Source organism: Lampris incognitus, chromosome 10 (genome assembly GCF_029633865.1).
Source record: "Lampris incognitus isolate fLamInc1 chromosome 10, fLamInc1.hap2, whole genome shotgun sequence".
NCBI lineage: Eukaryota > Metazoa > Chordata > Actinopteri > Lampriformes > Lampridae > Lampris > Lampris incognitus.
The window spans coordinates 28,813,928-28,832,490 of record NC_079220.1 but is presented as its reverse complement, the minus strand read 5'-3'; the positions used below and the strand labels follow the sequence as shown (position 1 = coordinate 28,832,490).

General features: G+C 43.3%; 2 protein-coding genes across 4 annotated transcripts in view; both read right to left on the bottom strand.

Moving 5' to 3' along the window:
- Positions 1–142, bottom strand: part of stat5a (signal transducer and activator of transcription 5a) — a 122,360-nt gene extending 122,218 nt beyond the window's left edge. Inside the window, exon 1 of one of the 2 annotated variants that reach the window (XR_008810817.1) lies at positions 17–142. Coding sequence is in view for 1 of the 2 variants with exons in the window: in XM_056287449.1 (XP_056143424.1) it covers positions 17–52 (36 nt within the window). In the remaining variant the exon portion in view is untranslated. The remainder of the gene's footprint in view (positions 1–16) is intronic. The other variant, XM_056287449.1, reaches the window with a different exon arrangement.
- A 5,290-nt stretch (positions 143–5,432) lies between these two features.
- stat3 (signal transducer and activator of transcription 3 (acute-phase response factor)) overlaps positions 5,433–18,563 on the bottom strand; it is a 37,187-nt gene continuing 24,056 nt past the window's right edge. The window contains exons 9-24 of one of the 2 annotated variants that reach the window (XM_056287450.1): positions 17,113–17,205; positions 16,921–16,980; positions 16,774–16,803; positions 16,217–16,310; positions 16,086–16,133; positions 15,805–15,888; positions 14,973–15,071; positions 14,703–14,838; positions 14,535–14,587; positions 14,348–14,442; positions 9,317–9,456; positions 8,978–9,199; positions 8,741–8,783; positions 7,971–8,030; positions 6,680–6,777; positions 5,433–6,411 (exon numbers count right to left, since the gene is read on the bottom strand). In XM_056287450.1, the coding sequence (XP_056143425.1) occupies positions 6,359–6,411; positions 6,680–6,777; positions 7,971–8,030; positions 8,741–8,783; positions 8,978–9,199; positions 9,317–9,456; positions 14,348–14,442; positions 14,535–14,587; positions 14,703–14,838; positions 14,973–15,071; positions 15,805–15,888; positions 16,086–16,133; positions 16,217–16,310; positions 16,774–16,803; positions 16,921–16,980; positions 17,113–17,205 (1,408 nt within the window). In that variant the 3' untranslated portion in view covers positions 5,433–6,358. The remainder of the gene's footprint in view (positions 6,412–6,679; positions 6,778–7,970; positions 8,031–8,740; positions 8,784–8,977; positions 9,200–9,316; positions 9,457–14,347; positions 14,443–14,534; positions 14,588–14,702; positions 14,839–14,972; positions 15,072–15,804; positions 15,889–16,085; positions 16,134–16,216; positions 16,311–16,773; positions 16,804–16,920; positions 16,981–17,112; positions 17,206–18,563) is intronic. The other variant, XM_056287452.1, reaches the window with a different exon arrangement.

The following is an 18,563-nucleotide window of genomic DNA, read 5'->3' as shown; positions in this document are numbered from 1 at the left end:
TCCCTCCGCTACTCACCTCTGTGGGACGAGACGCGGCGTTGTCCTTTCTCATAAAATTCAAGAGAAGCCGAGGCAACGTGTGCAAGCCGCAACGGGAATCTGTCAGTCGGTAGTTTCCAACTGTTTGCTACGCAGTTCGCTACTCTCACTCTCTCTCTCGCTCTCTCTCGCTCTCTCTCACTCCCTCTCTCTCTCTCTCGCTCTCTCTCTCTCTCTCTCTCGCTCTCTCTCTCTCTCTCTCGCTCTCTCTCTCTCTCTCACTCTCTCAGCCTCCTGACAAACCGCCCACTTCCGGCGTCTTCTGTGTGAGGATAACGGGGGAATTCAATTCAATTTGTACTTATTCTTTCAATGTGACGGCTGATGGCAGAGTCAGACACACGAGCCACTTAGTTAGAAACCCTTTTTAATGAACGGCCGATGACAACTACAAAAACACAAACACAGAAACTAAATATCATGACAACAACAAAAAAAACAACAACAATAATATACTTAATAATACATACACAGTATTCATACAATATCTTGTTGTGTAAATGAAATACATAAAGCGTAATGTTTTATGAATAGAGTATGGACCGCACATCATTTCTTCTCACATCACGCAATAAGGGAAGGTATGCGGGGCGTGAAAACATCCAAACTTCCTTTTTGCGCAACATCTTTCCATCTCTGTTTACAAACGAGTGAACGGTTAGAAAGAGAGGCGTGTATAGAGAGCGAGGGAAAATCGATCGCAGTCTTTCAGATCATTCCAGTCAATTCGTCCAAATCCACGTGTCTGTGACTAAATGAGAGAGGACATGGGTGTGTATTCGAACGGCTGGAGTGGTTCGTTCGAGGACATCTGATCTGAGGATGCCGTCCAAAGAATCGCTTTCAATCTACCGAACCTAATACTGGAGCACAGCGACACCTGGTGGTTCCAATAAAACACTTACAGGCGGTAAAATCGTGATAGAATGTATGAATAAACAGGATTGTTTCTCACTCGCATGTGTGATTGCGTGCCCCCCCCCCCTTTTTTTCTCCCCAAATTGTATCTGGCCAATTAACCCACTCTTCCAAACCGTCCCGGTTGCTGCTTCACCCCTTTTGCCGATCTGGGGAGGGCTGCACACTACCACATGCACAAGAAAAGGAACTTTACTTACAATAATATATAAGCGGCTGGGATAAGGGATGGATGGATATAATACAGAACCAATAAAAACAATCAATCAAATAATCAATCAACAAACAATCAATAAAACACACCACAAGTCAAAAATCATTAAAAGTATAGATACCCCTAATATTTTAGACTACCACATGCCTCCTCCGATACATAGAGAGTCGCCAGCCGCTTTTCACCTGAGAATGAGGAGTCTCGCCCGGGGGACGTAGCTTTCCCCCCTATGAACAGGCGCCCCAACCGACCAGAGGAGGCGCTAGTGCAGCGACCAGGACACATACCCACACCCGGCTTCCCACCCACAGACACAGCCAGTTGTGTCTGTCGGGACGCCCGACTAAGCCAGAGGTAACACGGGGATTCGAACTGGCGATCCCCGTGTTGGGAGGCAACTGAATAGACTGATACGCTATCCGGACGCCCGTGATTGTGTTTTGTCTGTGTGAGACAGACATAGACAATGAGAGAGAGAGAGAGAGAGAGAGAGAGAGAGAGAGAGAGAGAGAGAGAGAGAGAGAGAGAGAGAGAGAGAGAGAGAGATAGTGCAAGTGACAGCTAATTAACTGGAAGAGTACTCCTCAGATAGAACGAGCCGTATTGTTCTCTAGCAGAGATATTTGACAGCATATGTGAAATAAGGCCTTATAGTGACCTATGCGAATTTAAGCACATTTTCAAGCACAATGATGTATGATGATTTATGTAGTGCCTAAATTCCTTTATGTCATGTATGGAAGGCAACAGATAGACATGACATGATTTCACGCAGCTGTTTCTAAGTGTGTGAACTCTGCATCAATTACATTATTGTGTCATCCACTTTCAATGCTGTGTTGTGTAAATTGTGTCAACACAACATCCATTGCACGTCGTCCGTCTTGGGGGAGAGGTCCCTCCTCTGTTGCTCTCCCTGGGGTTTCTTCCTATTTTTTCTCCATGTTAAAGGTTTTTTTTTAAATTTTATTTAAGGGAGTTGTTCCTTATCTGATGCAAGGGTCTAAGGACAGGATGTTGTCTTCCTGTAAAGCCAACTGAGGCAAATTTGTAATTTATGATATTGGGCTATTCAAATAAACTGACTTGACTTGACTTGACTTTCTTCCTCTTTCTTCCATTCTCTCTTTCCTTTCTTTAAACTGAGGAATATTTGTTTCTTGTGATCCGGGGTTGTGCAACAGTTTTTGCATTACCACGTGCCTTCGTTGATAGCTATTGCAAGTAAGGCCTAAATCAACAACACACGTCAAGTCAGTCAATTTCACTTTCGTGTAAAAAGCTAAAGTCAGCAAAGCCCTTTTTTTCATTGTTTTTGTCTTGCTGACACACTCAGGTCACGTAAACACACGGGCTAACACGTACACGAATACATGTATTCACTGGAATAAAACAGCCCCAATTCTTAAGATGCCTTCATGCCAATGTGTTGTGAACAAAAAATTAAATCAAAGTTCAAAGTTCTGCAGCCTGACTGGCTGCTGGCCCGTCTCCGATGGTTGACAGTTGCTTCCCGAAACAGCTGAGTCAGCAGCTGTTGACGGTAACAGCAATGCATCTCCACACCCCCTCATCCCTCACTCGTAAGACCTCTCCGAGTGTGTGCGCGCGCACACGCGTACGTGAATTTCTCATCAGAGAGAGAAATATAGACAGTGACTGATCACAAGCCATCCCATCAAAGTGAAACTGGAGAGCACAGCCTGAAGTTGGCGGTAAAAAGACAAGATACCGGCTTAAAAATTCACGTTTTCTTTTCGTCACTGTTTTGTAGGCCTACTCGCTATTGAAATGAACTGGTTGATTTCATAGAAAAATTATTTTGGATGCGAAACATGCATTCTCTTAAGGGATTTGAGATAAAGTGAATACAGGGACCATGTGTGACCTCTGTGCAGAAAAGAGACCGTGGTAGATCTGATATTCAGGGGGTGGGGGGGTAAGTCCACAATGATGTCAACTGTGCTTTCCAGAGGACGAAGTTTCAAAAGGTCAGGGAAGTCCACATGTTCAAAGCACATGAGACAACTTAACTGAATGCATTTCTGTTCACATCCACCAGAAAAGAGGAAGTCGCATATTTACCATCCAAAACAGATCACTACTGAACAACTAGAAAAGGAATAGACCCTTGTTACTTTACTGCCCATCATTGTAGTCCTACGTTTTGTTCTCACACCAGTGTGGTGTCCTAAACATGGGGCACCTGTAGGACAGACTCAGATGGACAACCTATTGATTTCTCTGACAGCAAAGGTCAGAGTTCAACAGCAATTGACACATCTGCCTGTAAAACTAATGGCACAGGAAAAAATATATAATTATATATATATATACACTCACCAGCCACTTTATTAGGCACACCTGTCCAACTGCTCGTTAATGCAAATTTCTAATCAGCCAATCACATGGCAGCAACTCAATGCATTTAGGCATGTAGACATGGTCAAGACGATCTGCTGCAGTTCAAACCGAGCATCAGAATGGGGAGGAAAGGTGATTTAAGTGACTTTGAACGTGGCATGGTTGTTGGTGCCAGACGGGCTGGTCTGAGTATTTCAGAAACTGCTGATCTGCTGGGATTTTCACGCACAACCATCTCTAGGGTTTACAGAGAATGGTCCGAAAAAGAGAAAATATCCAGTGAGCGGCAGTTCTGTGGCCGAAAATGCCTTGTTGATGCCAGAGGTCAGAGGAGAATGGCCAGACTGGTTTGAGCTGATAGAAAGGTAACAGTAACTCAAATAACCACTCATTACAACCGAGGTATGCAGAAGAGCATCTCTGAACGCACAACACGTTGAACCTTGAGGCAGATGGGCTACAGCAGCAGAAGACCACACCGGGTGCCACTCCCGTCAGCTAAGAACAGGAAACTGAGGCTACAATTCGCACAGACTCACCAAAATTGGACAATAGAAGATTGGAAAAACGTTGCCTGGTCTGATGAGTCTCGATTTCTGCTGCGACATTCGGATGGTAGGGTCAGAATTTGGCGTCCACAACATGAAAGCATGGATCCATCCTGCCTTGTATCAACGGTTCAGGCTGGTGGTGGTGGTGTAATGGTGTGGGGGATATTTTCTTGGCACACTTTGGGCCTCTTAGTACCAATTGAGCATCGTGTCAACGCCACAGCCTACCTGAGTATTGTTGCTGACCATGTCCATCCCTTTATGACCACAGTGTTCCCATCTTCTGATGGCTACTTCCAGCAGGATAACGCGCCATGTCATAAAGCTCGAATCATCTCAGACTGGTTTCTTGAACATGACAATGAGTTCACTGTACTCAAATGGCCTCCACAGTCACCAGATCTCAATCCAATAGAGCACCTTTGGGATGTGGTGGACCGGGAGATTCGCATCATGGATGTGCAGCCGACAAATCTGCAGCAACTGCATGATGCTATCATGTCAATATGGACTTAACTCTCTGAGGAATGTTTCCAGTACCTTGTTGAATCTATGCCACGAAGGATTAAGGCAGTTCTGAAGGCAAAAGGGGATCCAACCCGGTACTAGCAAGGTGTACCTAATAAAGTGGCCAGTGAGTGTATATCTCAACACAGAGACAGGAGAAAAAAAAAGACAAGTCAACATAATACTGTCCACAACTGCTGCTGTGAGTGCGCGTTGCACTCACAACAGCAGTTGTGTGTGTTTGTGTGCGCGTCGCAGTAAACAGGCCTGTACTGCAATGTATTAAAACTTTTTTTTCCTGTACCTGTGCTGATATTCTGCTCCTCATTAGTTGAGCACTTATAACATCATTGACGGTTTCAGAAAAAACGCAATATATATATATATATCATACCAATAATCATACCAATACAACGCTAGAATTTTTCAAAGTGACAATTCCATTTTATTATTTCAGCAGAAATAATCAACCGATCTAGCATATTTTACAGAAATCTTTGTCAACATCACATACAGAGAAGCCACAGGGTGGCTTTTTACAAAGTGATGTCCAAATATGTGTCATGAATGGTGTGACAAGGTTAATAAACTCAACAACAGGGTTTATAGTAATTTCCAACACACTTTATTGTTACACTCTCTACTGGAGTTACATATCATTCTAAACAACTAGTCATTTAGTTTAAATAACAGAGGTCTGGTCTAGAATCATTTACACTTGAGTTACTTGTGTTAGAGAACATCATATTTAGATTGACGCACTACAAAAACATTTAGTTTCAAATAGTAAAGCAGGTTCATTTCACATATGGACAAGCTAAAGTATTTCCAGGGTGATGAAAAAAAAAAGTATGCATGTGTGTGCATGCGTGTCTGTCCACGTGCACGTGTGTGTGCGCACGGGCATGTCTGCGTGTACATGTGTGGACGTGCACGTGTGTGTGTGAGTGTGTGTGTGTAGCACCATCTAACTGGGTTTGCTGCACTGGGACCACAGATAAAGCAGATGAGATAACAGGTCATGTAACCGAGTCACAGGATAAGAAAATAAAAAACCAGTCACAGATCAGACAAGTGATCTTCAGGACTGAGCTGAAGTCCTTCTGTCACTTTGGTCTATGTTTACCTCTACAGTTCTATGAACTCATATGACAGCTTTTTAGTCCGGGCTGAAAAAAACGTGATTAGAAACAGAAATTTTGTCTGGGAGCAACATGGACAGAGCAGCACACTCAGTGTAAAACAAAGACCAGAGACACGTGTATGGGAAACAGACCAAACCAAAAAACCCTAGCGGTTTCCATTCCAGAGCAGCATAGCTTATCAAACCATCCTCTTTACATTTTCTTGTACAGCACAACACATAAACCATACTAGTTGATAGAAAGAAAGAAAAAAATAAAGCTTCAGATACATGAAAGTACTTAAAAAAATAAATGTGATGGCAATACACTGCTCGGGATGGAATCAACTTCAATTTAAATTGCACTGGATTGATATTTGTCATTGTCAAAAGGTAACCGCAGTGTTTGTATGAACAAAACTTTTTTTTTTTAAATCCTTTCAATTCAGCGTTTTGCGAGAAGAGACTGCTTCCACACACAGACAGTGATAAGATGTCCACCTGCACACAGCAGGCCGCATGGAGCGATAAAGCCAAACTCTTGACCTCTGTCACAACACGGGCAAAAACAGTATCTGAATGGAGATTATGTGGATTAAAAAAAAAATGAAACAAAAGAATGTGAAGTATCAAAATGTCCCTTCACATTGGTGAGGCCACATCAGAGCTCAGCTCCATGTCCAATGTGAGCGAATCTATGGAGAAAATCCAAATACAAGCATTCATATTAGGTTTGACCCAGCGATGTGTGAGCAACAGAGAGAGAGAGAGAGAGACGCAGAGAAAGAGATGCAGAGAGAGATGCAGAGAATGAGCGAGAGAGAGATGGAGAGAGAGATGGAGAGACAGAGAGAGCGACAGGGAGAGTGAGAGAGACAGCAAGAGAGAGACAGAGAGTGACAGAGACACAGAGCGACAAAGACAGAGAGTGAAAGCGGAAGAGAGAGAGAGCGACATACTCACCCAAGGGTCCTGGATTTGCCTCAGTCTCATTATGCATCAGGGAGTCCAAGGTGCGAGGGGACATGGGAAACAGGTCGCTGGTATTGCCAGTGTTAGTGCTGTGGATAGATTGGGTGAACAGACACAACATCACTTTAACATGCTATGAAAAGGAACACACACACATGCACGCACACACCACAACAAGCTGGTCAGACACAATCCAACATGCGATATACTCGTTAATGTTGGTATTGTGATAACACTGCTTTTGTCTGCTTCACCACAAATTACAAGCCAACAGGTCAACTAGGTTGTGTGCGTCACCAACCACCGTCATCATGTTATAAGTTAAAGGGCCACCATTCTGCTTCATTATCTCGACCAGAGATCAGTGAGTGAGCTTGATTAGTGGAAAGGTTACTCTGTGACTCCAATCAAACGACAAAAGATGCGTAAATTCAGCCCTAGTGTCAATGTGCAACAATTTCAAGTCATCTGGGAATTTCCCTATGGCTGACAGTAATTGGAAAAAAAGGGGATGGAAATTTTGGTAAATAATATTAAACAATTGGAAATTATCTCACAGTGGACCGCAAAAAGAAAAGTCATTATAACTGGGAAGATGGGTTTTGGCTTATCTTTCTGTGTAATTGTAGGGCCGTGCTACGCACATTGACACAGTTGGCTGGCAGGCTGAGCTTTGACTGAACTGGTGTCTGTGACTGCCGTTCTCCAGTCGATGACAGTGACAGTACTTGGATACATCCAGGGATCGGGCAGAGCCAACAGACCATAGCTGAGCACTCAAGTATTTTCTGATCTCAACAATCCACTTTGAAATTACAATTAATTTTTTTCCCCCCAAAAAAATGTAAACTCTCATTACCCGAAGGAAGCAGGCATGGATTTGTGATTTTTCTTTTTAATTTTTATTCTAATTTTTACCATTATTATCTGTCTTTTCCCCTCACATAATCACAGCCATAATCCTGGACTGTTACATCCATTCAAAAAGATTTGCGGGTTGAATGGGACAAAGTGATGAGGTGGGAAATAACAAGAAAAAAAAATGGAGGACGGACTGGATAAAAGAAAAACAAATAAATGACAAGTCACGGAAAGGATGTAGGTGTTGGAACGAACAAAGTGGCTGTCAGTTGCAAATAAAATAGGAATTAGGTTGTGTGTGAATGTGGGGAGGGTGTTAGGAGAACTCCCTTAATGTACTTTCCACCCGCCCATCATCAAAACAAACAAAAAGGAGAGGATGTAACACACGGCCCTACATGCCACCTCCCCCAGTGCCTACCCTGGGAATGTGTTCCCAAGCAGCTCACTTTCCGGAAAGTCCATGAACACGGAGGGACACCTACGGAGACAGGTCAGGATCTCACTGAGCAAAGCCTCGCAACACACCACCTGAACCACCACACCCATCAACGGCCAAGCCCCCCTCCCCCGTCTGGCTAACCTGGCTTTAGCGTGACACCCCTTTACTTACACACTCAACTGTACCCGGCAATCCATGACCCTCTCCCCACTCCGATATTTTAACCTCACATCCAATGTTATTCTTTTTTTAGGGATTCTTCTAAACGTATATGTTGGTGACCATTAAGAGGCAGCATGTCTACTGACAGGTAAACATGGTGCCCTGTGATGAATTTTACTATAATATTTTATCTTCTTTTTTTGTTGCTTTTACCCCTCTTCATCTAATTTACTGCAAATAGGTTTATGTCGAGTTTGAGAGGCTAGGTCATTGCTTTTACAATCTTCCTTACACATGGCTCTTCTGAGAAGAACAACGTCACAGTGAGCGAATGTGAGAAACAGTTTATTCTCTATCTTTTAAAGGAATTACCCATGTTCACACACACACGTGCACAAAAACAGGGGAGTGGAGTTTGGAACTGGATTGTATAGCCGCAACCGGCAATGAAGCTGTTCTTTTGTTCTAAGAAAATCAGACAGGGTCCTTGTGACAGCCAATAAAAGGTTATTGTAGGACGTCCAAGATACATAACTTGCAGTAAATACAGGTGATTACAACATAATGGTGGATAATCAGATACTTACGGGGTCACACAGATGAACTTTGTCTTCAAATATGGTTGAATAGCTGTTGGGACAGAAAATGGGTTGATTCTTATCACTGGAATGATTTGAAAAATGATTTTCCAATTTTTTTTCCACAGCTAAAAATACTATCCCCCTAATTAATAACCACATGTCTCAGAATCATAACATTACACATGTGCTCAGGAATAAACATTATTTTTTTGTTCCCTTTACAAGTGCTAGGTAATGCCTTACTGCTCATGGGGTCTCCTCCCAGCTCAGGCTCCGGGGCAGCTTCTGGTCGGCAGTACTTCCCAAAGGCCTCCTCTTTGGGAATTTCAGGGAAGAGGTAGACAAGAGGCGAAACAAGGATGTTGGTGGCATCCATGATCTTGTAGCCCATAATGATCTCAGCAAAAGACATGCTGTTGAGCTGCTGCTTGGTGTAAGGCTCCACCGACTGGATCTGAGTTTTACCTGCAATACACAAGGAAACCCCGAATCTCCACCTTTAGACGTCACAACGGCAGATTTCCTCTGTGCTGATATGGGCAAAAAATTAATAAACAAATTCTTGATTCCAGATCTCTTTACCGTTGATGTCCTTCTCCACCCACGTGAACGTGATGCCTCCCTCTTTGCTGCTCTCGCTGAAGCGCAGGAGGAAGGTGCCTGGAGGTTTGGGACTCAGAATGGCCCTCTCCCTTTCTTTACTGATGAAGCCCATGATGTACCTGAAGAACGATGACAGAGAAAGTCTGCAAAGAGTCGTACACAAATTCTTACGTCGCTATCAGCTGGCATGCAAAAAACCCAGTCCTGACTGCTGGTAAGACTGTAGTCGCCGCTTGTCATGGTGGTACCACTTTTAGGTGCGTTACATGCAATATTTCAGGTTTCCTAAAGCATGGCATGCTAGATAGGAATTATTAAGTGGTAGTGAGGGAAACAAAGTGAAGGAATCATGTCCTCCCCAGATTATTGTATTTAAAAACACAGCCAGACCAGCAATGTCCCCAATACTCTAAAGACTTAGCTTGCCCCCACAATCCACAGCAAACTATGCAGCCAACTAAAGATGTCAGAAAACGGCAGATAATAATGACAAATGTGCCAGGTATCAGCAACCTGTCTATCTGAAGTGGCTTGTCTTGTCAATGTACATTTTTGCTAGTCATTTACAAAGCTGAAAGATAGATGTTAACACCGTGGTAGAAGTTACACAGAGTACTTTTACTGTTGAAGTTACCCTTGAATGAAGTTGGTGACCAGGATTTACTAGAGTCGTTAACTATCTCCCCCCCACCCTTTTTTTCACAACTTTTTTGATTGAAATTTTACAATCAAATATTGTACATGAAGTCAATGTTTATATTAAAAAAAAAAAAAAACGAAAAAACAGCACCAAAATTAACACAGAAAAAAAAGACCAAAAAAACAAAAACAAAACAAACAAAAAACAAACAAATCTCCTTGCCTGGCCGCCTAGCCAGTTAGAGAAAACACAGCTTGTACACTCAAGACAAATAAACAATATTATAACATGAAATTATAGATTATACAGAAAAAAATTATAATGGTAAAAACATAATTGTTACGGGATACACCCATATCACCACACATGTAAATAGATTACCCCAAGTTTATGGGGTGTCAAGTGGCTGGAGTTCCTTAACAATTTTAAAGAAAGGACCCCATGTTTTATGAAATCTAGCTGTTGAACTCTTTGTGACACATCTTATTTTCTCCATCTTAATAAAATACAAAATGTCCCTGAGCCACATGGAGTGAGATGGAGGAGTGGGTGATTTCCACCGTAATAAAATGAGGCGCCTGGCCAGAAGAGTTGTGAAAGCTACCAGGTCTACTTTCCACTTTTTCTCCCCAACTGTATCCGGCCAATTACCCAACTCTTCCGAGCCATCCCAGTCATTGCTCCACCCTCTCTGCCGATCCGGGGAGGGCTGCAGACTAACACATGCCTCCTCCGATACATGTGGAGTCGCCAGCTGCTTTTCACTTGACAGTGAGGAGTTTCACCTGACAGTGAGGAGTTTCACCAGGGGGATGTAGCGCATGGGAGGATCGTGCTATTCCCCTCAGCCCCCCCCCCCGGACAGACACCCCGATCGACCAGAGGAGGCACTAGTGCAGCAACCAGGACACATACCCACATCCAGCTTCCCACCCACAGACACGGCCAATTGTGTCTGTAGGGACACCCAACGAAGCAAGAGGTAACACAGAGATTCGAACCAGCCATCCCCAACTTTCATTTTTATTGCAAAATTGCAAATCCCCCTCTGGTGCACAAAGACAACTAAAGTTCGGAAACACCTCTGTTCATGTGAGATACCCTATCACTGATGATTAATCGTTCAACCTGGTTACTATACATTAGTGATAAGGCATTAAAGCAGCACCAGGTAACTTTTTGGATTTAAGCTGTCAACTGTCACAAAGATAACTAATGGGCTCTTTTTTTCTCTTCATATAGGTGCATTTATTTACAAGCTCTTCCGCGTAGCTCCAAAGGCTATAGTGGAAGAAGAGCCGAGTTCATAGACGAGGTCAAGTAAAACGTTATATTTATATGTGTGGTAAAGCAGTCCCTATATTTTCCGGGAGATTTCGTAGACAGCAGCAGATAAAATACAGAGCGAAAACAAGGCTTCTAGGGAACTGATGGGAATAGTGATTGTGTCATTCTCCCACAGCCATCACACTATACGAACAGAATGCATTTACTGATTTATTATTTGTGCAATACAAATGTACAATTGTAAATACACATTCAACTGCTGTATATTGGTTATAATTATTGCTGTTAATCTAACATCGGTATGTAGTTGTGAGGTGGATAGTAGGTGCATATATAGCATATACTTCTGGTACGTAAGATAATATAGTGTGAGTATATATTATTGTGTGTGTGTGTGTGTGCGTATATACACTCACTGGCCACTTTATTAGGTACACCTTGCTAGTACCGGGTTGGACCCCCTTTTGCCTTCAGAACTGCCTTAATCCTTCGTGGCATAGATTCAACAAGGTACTGGAAACATTCCTCAGAGAGTTAAGTCCATATTGACATGATAGCATCATGCAGTTGCTGCAGATTTGTCGGCTGCACATCCATGATGCGAATCTCCCAGTCCACCACATCCCAAAGGTGCTCTATTGGATTGAGATCTGGTGACTGGAGGCCATTTGAGTACAGTGAACTCATTGTCATGTTCAAGAAACCAGTCTGAGATGATTCGAGCTTTATGACATGGCGTGTTATCCTGCTGGAAGTAGCCATCAGAAGATGGGAACACTGTGGTCATAAAGGGATGGACATGGCCAGCAACAATACTCAGGTAGGCTGTGGCGTTGACACGATGCTCAATTGGTACTAAGGGGCCCAAAGTGTGCCAAGAAAATATCCCCCACACCATTACACCACCACCACCAGCCTGAACCGTTGATACAAGGCAGGATGGATCCATGCTTTCATGTTGTTGACGCCAAATTCTGACCCTACCATCCGAATGTCGCAGCAGAAATCGAGACTCATCAGACCAGGCAACGTTTTTCCAGTCTTCTATTGTCCAATTTTGGTGAGCCTGTGCGAATTGTAGCCTCAGTTTCCTGTTCTTAGCTGACAGGAGTGGCACCCGGTGTGGTCTTCTGCTGCTGTAGCCCATCTGCCTCAAGGTTCGACGTGTTGTGCGTTCAGAGATGCTCTTCTGCATACCTCGGTTGTAATGAGTGGTTATTTGAGTTACTGTTGCCTTTCTATCAGCTCGAACCAGTCTGGCCATTCTCCTCTGACCTCTGGCATCAACAAGGCATTTTCGGCCACAGAACTGCCGCTCACTGGATATTTTCTCTTTTTCGGACCATTCTCTGTAAACCCTAGAGATGGTTGTGCGTGAAAATCCCAGTAGATCAGCAGTTTCTGAAATACTCAGACCAGCCCGTCTGGCACCAACAACCATGCCACGTTCAAATTCACTTAAATCACCTTTCTTCCCGAATCTGATGGTCGGTTTGAACTGCAGCAGATCGTCTTGACCATGTCTACATGCCTAAATGCATTGAGTTGCTGCCATGTGATTGGCTGTTTAGAAATTTGCGTTGACGAGCAGTTGGACAGGTGTGCCTAATAAAGTGGCCGGTGAGTGTATATGTAGAGAGAGCGAGAGAAAGAGAGAGAGCATGATGAGTTGTGGAGTCGTGGGATGGTATATGGTATTGTGTATGGGAATATAGTATATAAGCAACATGGTATAATATATGGAAATGATTGTTGATTCTTCCGCTTCCGGTATGAGAAGATGGCAGCGCAAACTTATGTTTGCGGCGGCCTCATCCAGTACCGTCCATGCAGTGTGTTTGTCCACGTCTGCATCTTAAGTTTGTTTTGTCTTCGTTTGATGGCTGGGAGGGCTGGCGCTGGATTGGCTGGGAGAGCTTGGTTTGCTGCGTCCTGTGGGCCCGGGGACCACGGCCCTGACTGGCGCTGCGCCCGAGGAGGTAACACCAAGGGCAGTCTGACAGGACGCCAAAGCGGGGCAAGCTAACTGCTAGCCCATGCAGACCGCCAGTTCCAATAACACTGAGAGCGGTCTGGTGGCGGCCTTGCCCAGCGTTGAATGTGTTTTAGTGTCGTCGTGTGGATTGTGGGGGGGGGGGGGGTGTTGAAGGTGTTTGGCTGGGAGAGCTGGCGTTAGATCAGCTGGGGGAGCCTGGTCTGCTGCGTTCAGACACGGAAGCGGGGCAGGCTAAGCTAAGTGCTAGCCATGCAGACCGGCAGTTCCGACAGTCATCATGGCTGGCGTTCGTTCTCTAGACAGAGGAATTTTTATACTGTGTTGCACTGAGCGGACTGTGTTGTTAAATGTCTGTTTGTTTGTTTTGTTTTTGTTTTTTTGCTCTGTTTTTATGTTTTTGGTGGTGTGGTTTTTGGGAAATTTGGGATGTGCGTTTTTGTCTTTTGTCTCGCACTGCTGTGGGAAACGGAATTTTGTTTCTTTTATGTACGCAAGTACATGAAAGAAATGACAATAAGTTGTTCCTGATTCCTGATTACTCAACCATGACAAAACTCTGTATAGTAGCAACATACCTGTTGTGCATACATGCTTGTCTCCAATGTCCTATTCCATTTATTTCTTGTTTTTTTTTCCTTTTTCCTTTTTGTTTTTTTGTTTGTTTTCTTTTTGTTTTTTGTGAGTGATGTCTGCAAGTGCTAGAAGCGGCTATGTATCCGAGTCAAAATCCTTGTGTGCATAGGCACACTTGGCCAATAAACTTGATTCTTATTCTGATTATTTAAGCAAAGAAATTACCTGGTGCTCATTTAATCATATAATAACTGGGCTCTTACAAAATACCCCTATAAATACTGTTGAGTTGATGCCACCGATATTACTCAAATGCCATATACCATGGGTAAGATCACCTATTGCCCCAAGTCTTGTCTCTACCCTTTATCAAAGTTAAATTTCAATGTTGCTGTAAGAGAGCAGAATATGAACTATGTCCTGAACCCTCTCAGACATGGATGGTGGCCAGAAGCCATTTTAGTGACCGCTGGGCCATTGAGAACTGGACTGTAAACACAAGATGACCTCTCACCCTTCATTCCACAGTGCCAGGATGTATTTCTTCACCAAGTCAATAATGTTGTCCAGCCACACCCAGAAGGAGAAGCCTTTGCCAGCCATGTTTTCCTAGAAAGAGGAAGGAGGACTAGTTTAACTTAAAGGAACACAATGGAAGGATGGAGGGCTGAATCATTAAGCATATTTATAAGATACTGTACCTTGCAAAACTTGGCCCAGGTGATTTGGCATCCAGAATAGTTGACACAAGGTCCTGGAACCAGAAAATGTGTAATAATATTAATGATTTACATTAATACACTGTGTAGGAGGAGTTTGAAAATTGACAGATTTAAATGTTACAGGGGCCTTCAGAAATGCCGTCTCACCAAGTAATTTCTCTGCCAGTGTGGTGAGCTGCTCAATGGTAAGTCCTCTCTTGGTGGTGGAGGAGAACTGCCAGCTCAGCACTTCAGCCACCTGGTCCCATGTACCGACTGGAGGCTTGGTGAAGAAATTAACATTCTGCACGGACAAACACACAGGTCCAAATGTATCAAACCAGCTCTATTTCCATCCCAGTCAAAACAGCAACTAAAATATGTCACAAATATCAGCAGGTGAGTTTAGTCCGTTTCCACCAGGGGGTGTTCTCTGACCTTGGGTTGGTTGGTGAGCATGTTGTACCACAGGATGGAGGCCCATGCATTTGGCATCTGACAAATGTTAGAGATGACCACCACTGGAAGGGAGTGGGTCTACACAAACAGAGACAGAAATAATTTCAGTGCAAGCCCTGCATCTTTTTTTCTCACATCAATTCAAAAACGTTGTTTCCTCTATAACTGAGCAATATGCAAAACTCCCCTGGTGTCCAAGTGAGGCTAATAAAATGAGCCATCAACCTTCACAGTTGCAAACTGACACACCTACATACAACATTTATGTTCATTTCATATGTCAAAATAACTGACTGCAGTTTAAGTATTTATAATAACAACCCTCTGATATCACCATCACAGACACAATGTTGCTTCACTGGTCCTAAATCAACTTCCTGTGGCACAGCAAGGTCATGGTTGGGGGGTTGTGGAGTGCTATTACAGGGGTAATAAATGCTGAGTGAGTGGGAAGAGAGTTCACTTGGTGGACTGATAAGCACTGTAATTAAGATTCAGGAGGATCGTCTGTGACCGACAGGGTCACTTGATACAATGGAGCCCACAGTCTGGAGGAGGCTGTGGGACAGAGACCCAGGCTCTACTTTTACCAGTGACATTGGTGGTGGGGCTACAGCATCGTATTTTAAAAGGTTAATTTCCTTAACTTTTTTTTGCAAGTGTCAGCACCAGCAGCCAAAAATAGCAACAACCCCCCCCCCCACAAAAGCAGCTTTATTTTTCAGTTAAGTTCTTATTCAACATTACAATCAAGGAAATAGGAACACAAAGAAGCTTAGTCCAGTCTGTGACATTCAGAACAGACACCCACCTCCAGATCGATTTTCAGGCCTTGGTGATAGACCTCTGTCTCAAAGGTGATGAGATGAAGCTCTTCTGTCACAATCAGAGATGCCTGAAGGGAAGAGTTTAATCATTCTCTTGCCAAAACACATCAGACATTGCATCTGCTCCTTATTTCAACAGTTAATTTAACAGAAAACGTGTGTTGTTATGTGTGCGGAATCTCATTATCATACTCCGGATACATATCCTGCACATGCAATGTGTGATCTGTTGAGAATGTGAGGAGTGTTTAAAGATGGTGCTCACGTCACAATTGGTCCGTCCACCATTACCGCATCTCTGCTCTCTTAAAGTCTGTAAGAAACAGGAAATCAGCAATGTTTAGAAGTTTCTGTTATCAAACAAGATGGTCACTGATAACTGCCTCATTGACTCACCAAATGTTTGAACTCAGCTGAAAGGCTACCGTTGTTGGATTCCTCCATATTCATAACTTTGGTGTTGGTGCCAAGGATGTTAAACTTTCGTGACCTAAGAAAATCAAGGTAGGGTGGGAAGTAAGGTGGGGGGGAAGCACAGCCTTTTCTGTAAAACAATTTATATGCCCACATTTAAAATATGTGTAAAAAATTAAAGCTGGCTGACTAACTAACTAACTAACTAACTAACAAAGTTAGCTAGTTAACTAACTAACTAAATTAACTAACTAACTAAGCTAGCCCATGCAGACCGGCAGTTCCAACAATCATGCTGCCTGGCGTTCGCTCTTTTGGACTGATTTTTTTTTTTGTGTGGATATGTTGGCTCTATGTGTTTTTGTAGTTTTTTTTTTTTTTGTAGTTTGGATACATGTGTTCTTGTAGGTTTTGGATATGTGTTTTTGCCTTTGTGTTGCACTGCTGTGGGCTGGGGGAAACGATATTTTGATATTTTGAAATGACAAATAAATGTTCCTGATTCCTGATAATGAAACGGTCAAAAAAGAATATCTTACCCTCGAATAGCAGCCACATCTCCAGATTCCCTGAAAGAAATTAAACAGACAAATCTTAAATATATTTGGAGTAGGGCATGCAAGCTCTTGAGCAATGTTATGTGTCGGACACATTAAGTATCACAAAACATTTTGAGAAAAACTCACTTGTCAATACAAACTTTGATTTTCAGCTGGTAATTCAGTTCAGGAAATTTGACTAGTAACCTTAAAAAAAAATGTATGAGAAACAAACAAAAAAATATCAGCATTTTAGAATCTGGAATTTACTGTACAAGCCTTGAAGATGAAAACACGCATGAAATTATGTATTGGCCATTTCTACTTAGAGTGTCTTACCTGACTTTGTTTGTGAATTGAACTCCTGTTTTAATGACCAGTGGCCTGTCTGGATGCATGGGCATACAGGGCTGTCTTTCAACCACAAAAGCACTGCAACACAAAATGGATTTTAACACAGAGCAATGTTTCCGTAACACATTTTGATGACATCAATAGCAAAGGCTATAAGTACCTGTGCAGTTTCTGATAAATGATCTAATGTGCTAGAAAGCCATATTTTGGACATCTGCAAAATCAAGACGTTAGTAAACTCACAAGTCAGTCTCTAAATGCTTCGCTCAACTCGAGACTGAGGACAATCTCCCAGCTTTCGGTGCTAAAACTGGATGGAAACAATGAGAGTTTAAAAAGACTAAAGTCTTTAGGGCAGTCCTTCATATTGGGGTGGTGACATGCATAAGTTGTGTGCTTGTAAACACTGTCGTACCAGCAACACGTGCATTATATAGTATGGCTCAGGTGCAGTCACCCAAGAAAACTTCTTCAAAGTTTGTTGATGTTTGTCGCATTTGTGCTGAAACCTATTCCTCCATTATCGACAGCAAAGGGCATATGACCAGCACCATTGATTTCCGTCCCCGGGCATCCGGGTAGTGTAGCGGTCTATTCTGTTACCTACCAACATGAAGATCACCGGTTCGAATCCCCGTGTCTTGTGCACCAGAGGAGGATTTGCAATAAAAATTATAGTTGGGGATCGCTGGTTCAAATCCCTGTGTTACCTCCGGCTTGGCCGGCCATTCTTACAGACACAATTGGCCGTGTCTGTGGGTGGTAAGCCGGATGTGGGTATGTGTCCTGGTCGCTGCACTAGCACCTCCTCTAGTCAGCCGGGGCGCCTGTTTAGGGGGGATGGGGAACTGGGGGGAATAGCGCGATCCTTCCACGTGTTACATCCCCCTGGTGAAACTACTCACTGTCAGATGAAAAGAAGCAGCTGGCGACTTCACATGTATCGGAGGAGGCATGTGGTAGTCTGCAGCCCTCCCTGGATTGGCAGAGGGAGTGGAGAAGTGACTGGGACGGCTTGGAAGAGTGGGATAATTGGACGGGTACAATTGGGGAGAAAAGGGGGGGGATTTCTGTCCCCATGCTGACAAGTTGCCGACAGTTGGCTAGGCTTGATCGACCAAACTTTTCCCGTAACCAGCTGGTAAACAAGCCAACATGTCGTTCTTGTGTTTTAAATGTCACCTTAAATCCTTAATTGCACCAATCTTGTGGTCTGAGAACAAATTCAATAAAATGGAATCCAATCTAACGTTGCTCGGGACATCCGTTTACAATGTTTTAAAAAGCTTTCCGTGTTTCAAAGTGATTTGCTATATCTCTAGTTTGTTTCACTATGGAGGATGGGAGGAGAGCATAATTTCTGGTAAGGCGTGTCCTAGATATCCAAAGCAGTAGGAGTAGGTTTGTTAGCGGCTGTACTCTCCGCTGTTGTAGCA